The 15243-nt window shown below is 45.8% G+C and overlaps 1 protein-coding gene across 2 annotated transcripts in view; it reads right to left on the bottom strand.

Moving 5' to 3' along the window:
- Itpr2 (inositol 1,4,5-trisphosphate receptor type 2) overlaps nucleotides 1–15243 on the bottom strand; it is a 457151-nt gene that overhangs the window by 350536 nt on the left and 91372 nt on the right. For both annotated transcript variants that reach the window (XM_045139538.1, XM_045139536.1), the window contains exons 6-9: nucleotides 8066–8164; nucleotides 6905–6988; nucleotides 6482–6628; nucleotides 5192–5287 (exon numbers count right to left, since the gene is read on the bottom strand). In XM_045139538.1, the coding sequence (XP_044995473.1) occupies nucleotides 5192–5287; nucleotides 6482–6628; nucleotides 6905–6988; nucleotides 8066–8164 (426 nt within the window). The remainder of the gene's footprint in view (nucleotides 1–5191; nucleotides 5288–6481; nucleotides 6629–6904; nucleotides 6989–8065; nucleotides 8165–15243) is intronic.

The following is a 15243-nucleotide window of genomic DNA, read 5'->3' on the forward strand; positions in this document are numbered from 1 at the left end:
GTTTATTTATTTGAGAGCAACAGACAGAGATAAAGACGGGGAGGGAGAGAGAGAGAGAGAGAGAATGGGCGCGTCAGAGCTCCCAGACAGTGCAAACAAACTCCAGACGCGTGCGCCCCCTTGTGCATCTGGCTAACATGGGTTCTGAGGAATCAAGCCTTGAACCTGAGTCCTTAGGCTTCACAGGCAAACACTTAACCACTAAGCCATCTCTCCAGCCCCTAAACATATTTTATTTAGGGCTGGAGGGATGGCTTAGCAGTTAAGATGCTTGCCTCCAAAGCCAAAGGACCCAGGTTCAATTCCCCAGGACCCATGTAAGCCAGATGCACAAGGTGGTGGCACATATGTCTGGAGTTTATTTGCAGTGACTAGAGGCCCTGGCATACTCATTCTCTCTGTCTCTGTCTGTGTGTGTCTCAAATAAATAAATAATATTTTAAAATTATTTATTTATTTATTGGTTTGAAAGAGAGACAGAGAACGGGCATGCCAGAGCCTCCAGCCACTGCAAACAAACTGCAGATGCATATGCTACCTTGTGTATCTGGCTTACATGGATACTAGGAAATCTAACTGGCTCCTCAGGCTTCACAGGCAAGTGACTTAACTGCTAAGCCATCTCTCCAGCCCCAGATGGTGCTTTTTAATTTTTTCACAATGAAATATATTTTAATCACTGTTACGAAATATAACACTTAAAGCCGAGTGTGGTGGAGCATGCCTTTAATTCCAGCATTTGGGAGGCAGAGGTAGGAGGATCGCCATGAGTTCAAGGCCACCCTGAGAAACACAGTGGTGAATTCCATGTCAGCCTGGGCTACAGAGAGACCCTACCTCAAAAAACCAAAAAGAAAAAAGAAAAAAAAAAAAAAAAATATATATATATATATATATATGTATATGTATATATGTGTGTATGTATGTGTCTATATATATCACTTAAGTCCTAAAATCACCATGCGTGTATTTTTTTTATTTATTTATTTGAGAGCGACAGACACAGAGAGAAAGACAGATAGAGGGAGAGAGAGATAATGGGCGCGCCAGGGCTTCCAGCCTCTGCAAACGAACTCCAGACGCGTGCGCCCCCTTGTGCATCTGGCTAACGTGGGACCTGGGGAACCAACCCTCGAACCGGGGTCCTTAGGCTTCACAGGCAAGCGCTTAACCACTAAGCCATCTCTCCAGCCCATCATGCATGTATTTTAAGACAATTGTAGTGGCTGAGGCACTAGCTCAGTAGTGAAAGGTACGGGCTTGCAGAACCTGCTGGCTGGAGTTCAATTATGCAGCCACCCACATAAAGCCAGATAACACTGTTGCACACACATACACACACACATGTGTACAAACAAATAAAATGAAACTTTTTTTTCAAAGATCACTGTAGATGTGTGTTACTTTGAATAGCTAACATTCCTTCCAAGGTATCCTTCTGATTTCTAACTCTGGCAAAGACAGGAAGGAAAAGATAACCTTAATGAGGTGTTTATGAGTGCCAAGTGTAATTCAGACTTTGACACAGCGTGTGTGGTCCGGGTCTTGCATGTCCCCCATTTAGTGTACCCCTGTGGACTTAGACATACAAAGCAGACCCTTTATGTAAAACATGGCTGACACATCTAATAAGAAATGAATCACAGAAATATTTCAAGCTATAACCCAGAGCCCTATCTGCAAAACAAAATTTGTGTGTACCTGTGTATATGTGTTGACACGCATGTGGAGGTATGTGCTCCCGCGTGCATGTGAAAGCCAGAGGTTAAAATTCTTTTGACAATTTCTTTTCCTTTGTCTTTTGTTTTTACAAGAGAGAAAGAAAGGGAGAGAAAAGGTAGAGAGAGAGAGAATGGGCGTGCCAGGGCCTATCAGCCAGCCACCGTGAACAAACCCCAGACGCATGCGCCCCCTTGTGGGCATGTGCAACATGGCATGTTTGCGTCCCTTTGAGTCTGGCTACGCAGGACCTGGAGATTCAAACATGTGTTCTTAGGCTTTGCAAGCAAGCGCCTTAACTGCTAAGCTGTCTTTCCAGCCCCAGAGGTTAAAATTTTGACTGATGTCCACTTTATGTACTAAGGCAATGTCTTTAACTTGAACCCACAGCTCACTGATTCGACTGATCCTGGCTAGACATCTTGCCCCAGGAAACCTCTATCTAGGCCTCTCCAAGTGCTGGGATCCCAGGAGGGCCACCACACTTGCCCAGCTGGAGATCTGAACTCGGGTACTGACACCCACCTAGCAAGCAAAAAAGTGATCCACTGAGCCATCTCCCAAGACCACTCCCCACAATTTTTTGTTCCAGATAGTCTCATGAAGCTCAGAACTCACTATGTAACTGCTGAAACTGACCTTGAACCCCTGATCCTCCTGCCTCCACCTTCCACATCTGGGGATCACGGGCGTGGGCCACCACACCTGACTTTATTACAGGCTCTTTAGTAGGTTTTGTTGTTGTTTTGTTTGGGTTTTTTTTTTTTTTAATAAGTTTTTTATTTGTTAAACCTGAGGATTGAGTCGTTAGGAAGTGAGTATTTGCTGCCATCTAGTGGAAGCTTTGCCTATCTACATACAAATAACAACAACAAAAAGCCTGTCTATAAATATCTGAAAGGTGGGCTTGGTGGTACACACCAGTAATCCCAGCACTCGGGAGATAGAGTTCAAACCCAGCCTGGGCTACGTAAGATCCTGCCATATACATACAAAGCCAAAGAGAAATATGAAATCTTTAAAATATAAGCGTATTTTGCATATTTATCTGTCTTGTTTCGGAAAGAATTGTCAAAAGTGATGGCTTTGTAATATCCAAGGTGGGAAGCCATAAAAAGCCGCAGGTTAGCTACTACTGTGTGTGGCTTATAATTCCACGACTACGGAACTGTTTTTCTGAGACCCCCACGTGTTCCAATTCACTATGAGAAGATTATCTGACAGCCCCCAGGCATCGTTTGAAGTCAGGTGGAAAACCACCATAATAGGATAAAAGATCTGAGAAAAAAAAAAAAAATGACAAGGGGTCCACAGCTGTGTTACATAAACACCTCAAAATATGTGTGCCTGCTCCCTTTGTCCTGGAACACCTCTCTCCATGTGTGCCCAGGGAAGGTGACTGTGGTGGTTTGAATCCAGTGTACCCATAAACTCATGTGTTCGAAATGCTTGATCCCCAGCTGACGGCAGTTTGGAAACTGGAGGCTTCCTGGAGGAGGTGTGTTGTTCAGGGGCGGGCTAATGGGTGTTAAGAGCCAGCTTCCTCATACCAGTGTTTGGCACACTCTCCTATTGCTATTGACCACCTGATGTTGGCCAGGAGGTGATGTCCTCCCTCTGCTCATGCCGTCATTTTCCCCTGCCATCATGGAGCTTTCCCTTGAGTCTTTAGGCCAAAATAAACCTTTTTTTTTTTTTCCACAAGCTGCTCTTGGTCAGGTATTTTCTGCCTGCAACACAAACGTTAAATCATTTTTTTAAAAATAATTTTAATTTTTGTTTGCAAGTAGAGAGACAGAGAGAGAATGGGCACACCAGGGCCTGTAGCTACTGCAAACGAACTCCATATGCATTTGCCACTTATGCATCTGGCTTATGTGGGTCCTGGGGAATCGAACCTGGGCCCTTTGGCTTAGCAGGCAAACACCTTAACTGCTGAGCCAACTCTCCAGCCCTTAAATCATTTTTAAGACTTTTTGATGTTATTTCTAAACACCTTTTACATCTGATTATCAATCAACACGCTTTTCAGAGAAAAAAAAAAATAGCCTTTTATGTGTTTTTTACCATTTTTTAGGGGCTTTTTTTGAGATAGGGTCTCAATCTAAACCAAGCTGACTTGGAATTCGCTCTATAGTCCCAGGCTGGCCTCAAACTCAGTGATCCTCCTACCTCTGCCTCCCGAGTGCCCAGATAACCCATATAAAAATGTCCTGTGGTTGCTGGGGTGATGTTTCAGCAGTTAAAGGCACTTGCTTGCAAAGTTGTCCTGGTTCGATTGCTCAGTACCCATGTAAAGCCAGATGCACAAAGATGCATGCATCTGGAGTTCCTTTGCAGTGGCAAGAGGTCCTGTTGTAGCCTATTCTCTTTCTTTCTCTCTCTCCTCACAAATAAATAAATAAAAATGTTTTTAATGGGACTGGAGAGATGGCTTAGTGGTTGAGGTGCTTTCCTGTAAAGCCAAAGGACCCAGGTTCAATTCCCCAGGACCCACATAAGCCAGAAGCACAAGGGGGCACATGCAACTGGAGTTTGTTTTCAGCAGCTGGAGGCCCTGATGCACTCATTCTCTCTCATTCTCATTCCCTCTCTTTCTCTCTCTCTCTCTCAAATAAATTAAAAAATATTTTTAAATGTCATGTGAGCCAGGCATGATGGTGCATGCCTTTAATCCCAACACTCACGAGGCAATGGTAGAAGGATCACCACAAGTTTAAGGCCACCCTGAGTTGAAAAAGTGAATTTCAGGTCAGCCTGGGCTAGAGTGAGACTCTACCTCAAAAAAACCAACCTAGGGCTGGAGAGATGGCTTAGCGGTTAAGCGCTTGCCTGTTAAGCCTAAGGACCCCGGTTCGAGGCTCGGTTCCCCAGGACCCATGTTAGCCAGATGCACAAGGGGGCACACGCGTCTGGAGTTCGTTTGCAGAGGCTGGAAGCCCTGGCGCACCCATTCTCTCTCTCTCTCTCTATCTGTCTTTCTCTCTGTGTCTGTCGCTCTCAAATAAATAAATAAATAATTTTTTAAAACCAACCTAAATAAATAAATACAAATACAATGTCATGTTTGGTGGCACTTCCTTGCAATCCCAGCACTGGGAATGCAGAAACAGGAAGCTTCCTGGGGCTCACCCACCCACCAGCCGGGCCTGATTGCTGAGCTCTGAGCCAGTGAGAGACCCTGCCTTAGAAAGAAGTGACCAGTAGCCGAGGAACAGAGCCTGAGATTGTCCTCAGAGCACAGCTGCCCACATGAACACGCACACAGATACACGACACACAGACACACACACACACACACACACACACACACACACACGCACGCACACACGCACATGGAAAACGAACATGTCACACGCCAACGCATCGCAGGCAATGGTGTTATATATGTAACAAGCAACCGTGCCAATGCAACGTCTCATTCGCCTGGCTCACCGTTTCGGAGACCCGCACCCAGCACCCCGCCTCTTACCTCTGCTGCTAGGTAGTTCCCAGTCGCCAGGTGCTTGAACCGGAACAAGCTGTTCCACTGGCCGGCGCCACCGCGGCAAGGGTCGTGATGCACCACCTGCGGGGAACCATGGCAACAGTGATGGGATGGCAGCGCGGGAGGGCCTCGAACCTGCGGCGACCCGCCCGCCTCTGCCCGGTGAGTTGATGCCTAGGAATCTGTCGTTTCCGAGAGACAAGGGATCTCCCCGAGAAATGAGCGCTGCTCCTCACCCACAGTGGCCCTTCCAGCAGCATCCCAGAGACACGTGGCTTCCAGGCTGATTAGCAGGGACAAATCCATACGGATCTTTTTTTTTTTTTTTTTTTCCAGTCACTCAATTTTTCTCTGCTTTTGAAAATCATCTTCATAGTGCAAACTAATGTGTTTTGTTGTGGCCTGTCTGTGTATACACGTGATGGGCCTTGGCCCAATTCAAGCCTCCACCGTTCTCCAGCCTCGCCCTTTCCTGCGTCATTTTTTTAATATTTAATTTAATTTACTTGTTTATGTGAGAGAGAGAGAGAATGGGCGCGCCAGGGCCCTCAGCCACTGCCAATTAACTCTGGATACGTGCATCACCTTGTGCATCTGGCTAATGTGGGTCCTGGGGAATCGAACCTGGGTCCTTTGGCTTTGCAGGCAAATGCCTTAACCGCTGAGCCATCCCTCCAGCCCCTCTACATCATTTTTTAAAAACCTTCTTTCTGCACATAAGAGAACATGTGTGATGTTTGTCTTTCCGAGTCTTACTCAGGGTCACTTCCAGCTCCATCCATTTTCCTGCAGACACCTGATTTCACCCTTGTTTGTGACCAACTAATATTCCGCGGTGGATAAATAATATTCTCATCTAGTCATTCACAAAATGGGTTTTTTAAAAGTAGAATCACATATGTCCTTATGAACGAGTGTGCACATGTTGGAGAAAATAGGAGAAGGAAGAGACATCCTTTCAGACTAGTCTGTCGTTCACAAAGACAACCCAGTGTTATAGGTGTGTTAGCAACAAGCTGCATCAGCGCAACACACAGTCTTAGAAGCCTGTCCTTTTTAAATCTAAACTTTTATAAAGAGCCGGGCGTGGTGGCACACGCCTTGAATCCTAGCACTCGGGAGACAGAGGTAGAAGGATCGCTGTGAGTTCGAGGCCACCCTGAGACTACATAGTGAATTCCAGGTCAGCCTGGGCTAGAGCGAAACCCAATCTTGAAAACCCAAAACTAATAATAATTAATAAATATATAGTAAGAGCAAAAAACATGGGCACACCTCTATTTCCCAGAGTGCCTTGGAACTAGTAGCAGAGGTTGCTGACTGGCGCAAGGTCGTCCGGAGGAAAACGTGCTGTTTTTTCCCATATTCGTCACAAGTCAGAAACTTCTCTTGTTCCGCGTGAAACAGTCTAATGACGTCACCCTAGAGAAACAAGTTAAGGCTCATTGTACTTCCAACAACCGCCAGACAAGCAGGCATGAGAAGCAATCATCTCTTTCTGGGGTTTGATATTCTGCTCATTTCCGCTAGCCGCCACGCTCTGCATGACTGAACACGTTTCCAAATACTCAGCTCAACACTCACAGCGAGTGTGAGTTTGTGATCACGTTGCAGATTACACACGCCAGGTTTCACATCTAGAATTTAAGCCAGACTGACTCCATTTCTCCCAACAAATGCTCCATGAGGAATACTTACTGCTTTCAACACATCGTCTCGGTAGGAGCTAAACTTCATGAACAAGGTTATTTTCCAGCTAGTGTTGCAGTTAACAGCATTTACCTGTTAGTGAAGAAAGGTTAAGACATAAGACTAGCGATGCCAGGGCTGGAGAAATAGCTTAGCGGTTAAGGCGCATGCCCATGAAGCCTAAAGACCCAGGTTCAATTCTCCAGGTCCCATGTAAAGCCAAATAGTGGTGCATGCGTCTGGTTTGTTTGCAGTGGCTAGAAACCCTGGTGCACCCATTCTGACTCTCTCAGTCTCTGTAATAAATAAATAAAATCTTTTTTAAAAGACTATAGAGATTCCATCCTGTACCAAGAATACACTTCAGCTAGGAAAGGAAGAGAATGGACCACATTGAACAATGAATTAAGGACCTCAATCAAAATATCTGCAAAAGACCATCCAGAAGCAGCTAGCATCTGCAGGTACCTGGGGAAAATGAAGACGGTACTGATGAGTAAGGAGTACAATTCTGGGCTGGGGAGACAGCTCAGTAGGTAAGAACACTTGCCGTGTAAGCACAGGAACCTGAGTTTAATCCTCAGCACCCATGTAAAGAGCTGGGGTGGCCTCACATGCCTGTAACCCCAACACTGACGGGAAGCAGAGTCCAGAGAGGATCACTGGTCAGCGCCAGGTTCAGGAGATTCTGTGTCAGGGAAATAAAGGGTAACACCCAACATCCCGCTCTGGCCTCCACATGGGTGCTCCAGGGGCATGCGTCTTCACCCACATAAGGACATACATTTGTTTGTCAAAATGACTTTCAAAGAAAAACTTTTTTTTTTTTTTTTTTTTTTTTTGGTTTTTCGAGGTAGGGTCTCACTTTAGCTCAAACTGACCTGGAATTCACTATGCAGTCTCAGGGTGGCCTCGAACTCATGGTAATCCTCCTACCTCTGCCTCCCAAGTGCTGGGATTAAAAGCGTGTGCCACCACACCCAGCTAAACTTCTTTTTTAATTTAAAAAAATACACCTTAATTAGCATTACTGAAATACTCGTGAAAACCAACACGTTACGTGGTAGCTGTCCTCCCTCACTCTATCTTTCTCCCTCTCTCCCTACCTGCCTGTCTCCCTCCCTCCTCCTGAGAAATCCACACCTCTGGGTCTTTTCCCCTGGCACCCACCTCCTTGCAGCCTGGATTGTCCAGGAGCTCGATGTTGCTGGCATGCAGGGGCTGCCCCGCGTTCACGGGCATCAGAACAACTTTATCTCCCACGACGATCTGGGGATCAGAAAGGAGCTGCAGTGAGATCAGGCATGTGAAGTGAAACATATCCTCCTAGGGGCTGGAGATATGGCTTAGTGGTTAAGGTGCTTGCCTGCGAAGCCAAAGGACCCAGGTTCAATTCCCCAGGACCCACGTAAGCCAGATGCACAAGGTGGCGCGTATGTCTGGAGTTCGTTTGCGGTGGCTAAAGGCCCTGGCGCGCCCAGGGTCCCTCTCTCCCTCTCCCTCTCTGCTTCTTTCTCTCTCACAGATAAACAAATAAATACAAGTTAAAAATAATAATAACCTCCTAGGAATCCTGCCCACAGACCTGACATCTGGTCCTTTTACCCACTACAGAAATCGCAGCTCGATGCTTTTTCTCACTGAGGTAAAATATCTCCTAGGAAATGATTATGTAATCGTGTCCCCAAGCACCTTAACAGCCTGGCTTCTGGAAGTTGGCACAACTCCTTTGCTTTGCTGGGCTCCATGTCAGCTGGTTCAGCCTGAAAGACCATGACTGGCTGGAGCCATGATTAGGCCATTTTCCCACCCACAAGGCCTCATGGCAGAAGCGCAATAGACCCACATGGTCAGTACAGCAGCCACGACGTTACCATTCTACCTAAATCCCATTCCACCTAAATATCAGGGCCACTGGCAGGGCGGGCAGGAACATACCTTTGTGTTAAGGCAAGTCTGGTGAACAATCTTCCCATAATCTCAGAAGTTACTGATCACTGTAATATCACCTGGATTCAGGCGATAAGGACTGGGTCATGACCTTGTCACAAGCCGTGTTTTTACGGGCCTGAGACATCTGGTTCTCTCTTATCTTAAAAACACCCAAAATTAGTATTGCTGTATAACTTGGGGTTCGTTTTAAAAATAGACATGAATGTTGTTTCTAGGTAAGTGTTCCAAATGTAGAGCTAAATTTATTTTTATTTATGCCATGATGGCAATGTCTATTTTATCTTCAAACACTTTTATGAATAACTAAAATTGAGAGGAATTAAAGTAATCCTTTATTAACAATAATGAGCAGTTTAATTTTAGCAGTTAAAGTTACATGCGCTGCTAAATTACTTTAGAAGATGTTTTCTGTATTACCTACACTTCCAACTATAAATTTATTTTCCATCTCAGAAGTAAAATGGAAATCTCCCTCTGCATATTTCACATCAGCTAAATATTAGTACAGGTCAGTCTGACATGTAGCTCCTGTGGGCATCTTAACCTAACCCAAAGCTTCTCAGATCATAATTTCACATTTTCAGTGGGGTTTGCAGTCACATAGTGTATTTTTATCACAAACTACATGTGGAGGCTCAAATGTCCCATTGAATCCTCAAATTCCCTAATCAAACAAAAAGGGGCTGTCCTTTGGCTTGTGGAAGGAACTTCTACTGTTTACAGGCCTTGCCTCTAAACGTCATCCTACCTTCCGCTCCAGAGAGCAGATGCTGTGAGTCACAAAGGTTCGCTACGGAAGTTTTCCAGGTGCAGAAAAGAAAAAGGCATGGAGAAACACACTGGTGAGAATTCAAGGCAGCGAACAGTCCACACGTTCTTGTCTGTCACCAGGAGGGGACGGGAGAGGAGCACATGCATAAAGAAACCTCTGCTCTGCACCCCACTCGTGACTGCGGGGACAGGTGTGATGGCCACGCCTGGCTTTTTACATGGGTGCTGGGGATTGAACTCAGGTCCTCATGCTTGCCTTGGCAAGTGCTCTCACCCACTAAATTATTTCACCAGTCTCATGGATTGGTCTCTCTTAAAAATTGTATCATAGGGAGCCGGGCATGGTGGCGCACGCCTTTCATCCCGGCACTCGGGAGGCAGAGGTAGGAGGATCGCCATGAGTTGGAGGCCACCTTGAGACTAGATAGGGAATTCCAGGTCAGCCTGATCCAGAGTGAGACCCTACCTCAAAAAAAAAAAAAAAAAAGAAAAGAAAAGGGCTGGACAGATGGCTTAGCAGCTAAGGTATTTGACTATGAAACCTAAGGACCTGTGTTCAACTCTCCAGGTCCCATGTAAGCCAGGTGCTCAAAGTGACGCAAGTGTGCAAGCTTGCACAAGCCACATGCACGTAAGGTGGCACACGCATCTGGAGTTCAATTACACTGGCTGGAGGTCCTGATGCACCAGTTCTCTCTGTGTGTGTTTCGCTCTTGCCCTCTTGCATAAAAAGGGCCAGTCTGTTGGACTTGCCTCAAAAAAATTATGTCAAAAACAAAAACAAATGAAAGTAATTATGGCTAAACATATTCTGAGGACTCTCCTACCCTTAAAAAAAAAAGCCAGAGAAAGTGTTTCGCTTGACACCAAGAAAAGTCCAGGGTCAGAGCCACACGGAGGCCCGTGCAGATATCCACCCTCAGCACCGCAGTTACTGGGAGCTCGTTAAGACGTTCCGTGGGTGCTTCGTCTGTTATCCAGTAATCCAGCAAACAAAAGAACTGGAAGAAGTTGACCGTTTCGTGCCCATTGGCTAACCAGTGGGCTGTTAAGCGCAACGACATATTTTAACTAAGTCCTTCTGATCCAGTGTTGTGAGTCAATTCATGTTATTTTCATTTTGGAAATACCACTTGTGAAGTGGTCTGTATTCTTAAGAAACAGCCAATATCCCCAATATCTTTAGATACCTGAGAAACAGCCCCTAAGGGCTCCCAAGAACAGCATGCATGCAGAGACTCTAGCAGTACCTCACTGCTTGGCCTTGATCTTGACCATGGTCAACTTGGCTGGCCTCTGCGCAGAAAAGTTGATGACAAAATGGCCAAGAGTGAAATCACGTGAAGGAAAACAGTCAGGGGAGAGGTACCAGGAAGAAAAGAAAAGTATGAAAGAGGGATGGAGAGATGGCTTAGCAGTTAAAGGCACTTGCAACCAAAGCCTGCCGTCCTGAGTTTTATTCTCCAGTGCCCATGTAAAGCCAGACACACAAAGTAGTGCATCCATCTGGAGAGGTTGTTTGCAACAGCAGGAGGACCTAGATCACCCATGTTCTCTCTCTCCCTTTCTCTCTTCCTTCCTCCCTCTCTGCAAATGAAACTTTTTTGAGGGGAGGAAGGGTTGGAGGTAGGGTGTCACTCTAGCTCAGGCCGACCTAGAATTCACTTAGGTAGTCTCAGGCTGGCCTTGAACTCACGGCAATCCTCCTAGTCTGCCTCCCGAGGGCTGGGACTAAAGGCGTGAGCCACCACACCAGGCTATCAAATAAAACATTTTAAATATTTTATTTATTTACTTATTTGAGAGACAGAGAGTGAGGAGGAAGAGGCAGTTAGAGAGAATGAGCATGCCAGGGCCTCCAGCCATTGCAAACTAATCCCAGATGCATGCTCCATCTTATGCATCTGTCTTACTTGGATAGTGGAGAGAACTGAACCTGGGTCCTTAGGCTTCTCAGGCTAACAGCTAAGACACCTCTTCAGCCTAAAACATTTTTTAAAGTATGAAAGAAATAGTGCCTAGTCTCAGGAAATTCACATTAGTCAGCCTATCTAGCAAATATGGAATTTGGGCGTGCTCTCAGGAAAGCGTGTCTTGGGGCCTGGCCCACTGGTGCAGCCAGACACTGTCTGAGAAACTATATTCAGTGCACAGCTTGAGGGTGAAGCATGTTATTCTGGTTCCTAGGACCGGCAATCTCATTTACGCCAGCGGAGTTGTTTTTTTTTTTTTTTTTTTAATTTTTATTTATTTATTTGAGAGCGATAGACACAGAGAGAAAGACAGAAAGAGGGAGAGAGAGAGAATGGGCGCGCCAGGGCTTCCAGCCTCTGCAAACGAACTCCAGACGCGTGCGCCCCCTTGTGCATCTGGCTAACGTGGGACCTGGGGAACCAGGCCTCGAACCGGGGTCCTTAGGCTTCACAGGCAAGCGCTTAGCCGCTAAGCCATCTCTCCAGCCCCGGAGTTGTTTTTAAGCAGGGTCTCACTCCCGCCTGGGCTTGCCTGGGCTCGCCTGGACCTCACCCGCAGCCCAGGCTGGCCTTGAACTCATGGAGATCCTTGTACCTCAGCCTCTTGAGTGCTGAGATTACAGCACACACCACCACAACCAGATAGTGTGTCCTTTTATTTTTAATATTTTAATTTATTTATTTATTTATTTGCAATAAGAGAGATAGAGAATATGGGCATGCCAGGGCCTCCTGCCTGCCACTGCAAACAAACTGTAGATGCATGTGTCACCTTGTTTACCTGCCCTCTGTGAGCACTGGGGAACCAAACGCCCAGGTCACCAGGCTTTACAACAGGCGCCTCTAACTACTGAGCCATCTTGCCAGCCCTAAAATATTTTTATTTACTTACTTGTAAGCAGAGAGAGAGAGAGAGAATGAGCATGACAGAACCACTTGTAAGTGAACTCCAGATGCACGCATCACTTTATGCATCTGCCTTGATGTGGGCGCTGGGAAATCAAACCCGGGCCATTATGCTTTGCCAGCAAGCGCCTTTACCATTAAGCAATATCTCCAGATAGGCTAGTGTGTCTTTACAAAATAAAATTCAATTCCAGAAGCACATGTGCTGAGTCTACGTCAGCAGCCCTGGAAGACTGGAGCTGGTGTTCCTCTGGGAATAATGCCATCTGCGATGACGCTCTATTGTGGCTTCTGCTGCGGTGAAGAGAATGTCACTATGGGAATAAAACCCCAAGGTTCAGCTTCCACCTGAGCTAGAAGTTCATGGCCTGTCAGAATCTGCTAGCCAGATGGGGCCTCGATCCCTAAGAGTACAACTGTCTTTTGCTTTTTAAAACCCCAACCTTCCCATACGCTTTGAAATATATTGCTAAGATAAAGAACGTTTGTCTTCTTATACCGAAATGGAAACTGAAAAGTTGACTTCTCCATCATAAGAAGATAAGTGAAAATAAAATAAAATATTCACATTCTCTGCTCATAGTGGCCCCCAGTGATTTTCTAGAAATCGAACAGCAAGGAATCCTTTTCCATACAACTGAGAGTTGAGAAACCTACACATGCATTTTTTTTTCCCCAAAAACAGGAATTCCCACCATGCACCTAGAGGTAGGATAAACTGATGTTTTAGGTACCAGCATCTTTCTCCACAGGGCATCATTGTCATCTCATTGGATCAAAGAATACTTTGTTGAATATGTGCAATGTAATTCATCACTTAACTCATTTTTAAACAATAAACTATGTTTTCTAAAGTCTCCTAAACATTGCTATTTCTTCTTAATTTGATAAATTTTTAGATAATTTTTATTTTTAGAGTCAGAGTGAGAGAGAATTGGCACTCCAGGGCCTCAGCAATCGAACTCCAGACACTTGCGCCACCTAGCGGGCATGTGCGACCTTGCGCTTACCTCACTTTTGTGTGTCTGGCTCACTTGGGATCTGGAGAGTCAAACATGAGTCCTTAGGCTTCACAGGCAAACGCCTTAACCATTAAGCCATCTCTCTATCCCAATTTAACACACTTTTGAAGATACTCAGTAGTAACAGAACCACTTCCTATGAGGTGGCAGCATCTGCGATTGCCCTCAACAGACTACAGTAAGGTCATGTGTTAGAAACATAATGCCTATTCCGAAGAAAGAAAACAAGGATTATAATACAACTACTCACATGACCAACACAAAGGTGTGCATGCAAGCCTTCCTCAGCAACAGTCCTCACATGCGGTTACACAGAGGTGAGCCCACACAGTGAGGTGTTCCCACAGAAAGCCATGTGGGGGGCCGTTCCAGCCATGCCGTGTGGATCACGTCCAATAAGGACAAGTTAACAACCACCAGGTGCCCATTTCTACCCAGACTGAGGGTTTGAGAGGGGGTCTGGCTGTGCTGATTTGTTTTTTGTTTTTTGTTTGTTTGCCTTTCTAGTAAAACCAACAACTATTTGAAAGAGTTCATCACATTCAACTCTCGGCTGACTCTCCAGGGGCTTGGATAAGAGAGAGAGGAAGGGGCAGCAATGATGACTCGACAGCAGACAAGAAAACCTGCAGATAACTAAAGGCCTGGATTCGTCCCACCATTTCACCATATTCTGTCAGAGTCTGAGCTCAGAGCTCGACTGTTTTGATAGTTAACGTCCACGGGCCACATGTAGCCAGGGGCCGGGGGAGGGGAGAGGAACGGCAAAGGAAGGCACCCCAGAAGACATGGGGAGGGGGGGGTCTCATGCTGCATAGTCAGACCCTGAATGCTTCAGAGCTGACTGTCATGAACCACCTGTTCACATTAAAGTATGCATCATGCTCACACCACACATCACTTAATGCCAGAAGAAAATTAAGAAATAAAAAAGGGGGGGGGTAAGACTCATTTTGTACAGAAACAGCACATTTCTGCATGCCATGCTCCCCCAAGCCTTACCTAGGGAGGAGACCACCAGATAAGTTATTAACCCACTTAACTCATGAAGCGTGGGTCCAGTACAATCGAATGTGTGCTTTAAAATCCACTGGAAGAAAAATAGGTTCACTCTAAAAAGAAGATATTTCTAACACAAGAAATACCCCAAATCCACTGGCAGAACAGTTGGACTTTTACACTGTTTTAGATTCACATGGACTTCTTAAAACCCAAGTATTGCGCATCTGGCCCAACACTCACAAGGTGTTCTGTCTGTTAAAAGTTCCTCCGTTGTGGGTGGCAGCCAGTCTTCACTGGGCATCCCCCAAGTGCCAGGGACTATCAGTCCATATTTTATCACACACAAAAACATCCCACCATCAGCCATGTGTACTGGTGCACACTTGTTCCCCAGCACTCAGGGGGCTGAAGCAGGGGAGGAGGGGAGCTGCTTCCAGTTCAGAATACTTCATACTGTACACCAGACCAGCCAAGGCAAAAGAGAATAATAAGACATTGTCTCGACATCGAACATAAGTAAACAAAACTACTGTTGCTACGGGATCATTTCAAATAGTGCCCTCACTCCTCTACAAAATAGCGGATGTTATCTAACTACTAAAAGTTACATGTACGTATGCACACATTTCACAGCTCATTTCAAACAGCTGCCAGTGACGAGTGCCTTGCAAACCTATTACAACCCACGCACTGTGAGGAGCTGGTTAAGCAAACAGGCTTT

The sequence above is a fragment of the Jaculus jaculus genome, chromosome 22, assembly GCF_020740685.1.
Source record: "Jaculus jaculus isolate mJacJac1 chromosome 22, mJacJac1.mat.Y.cur, whole genome shotgun sequence".
NCBI classification, from domain to species: domain Eukaryota; kingdom Metazoa; phylum Chordata; class Mammalia; order Rodentia; family Dipodidae; genus Jaculus; species Jaculus jaculus.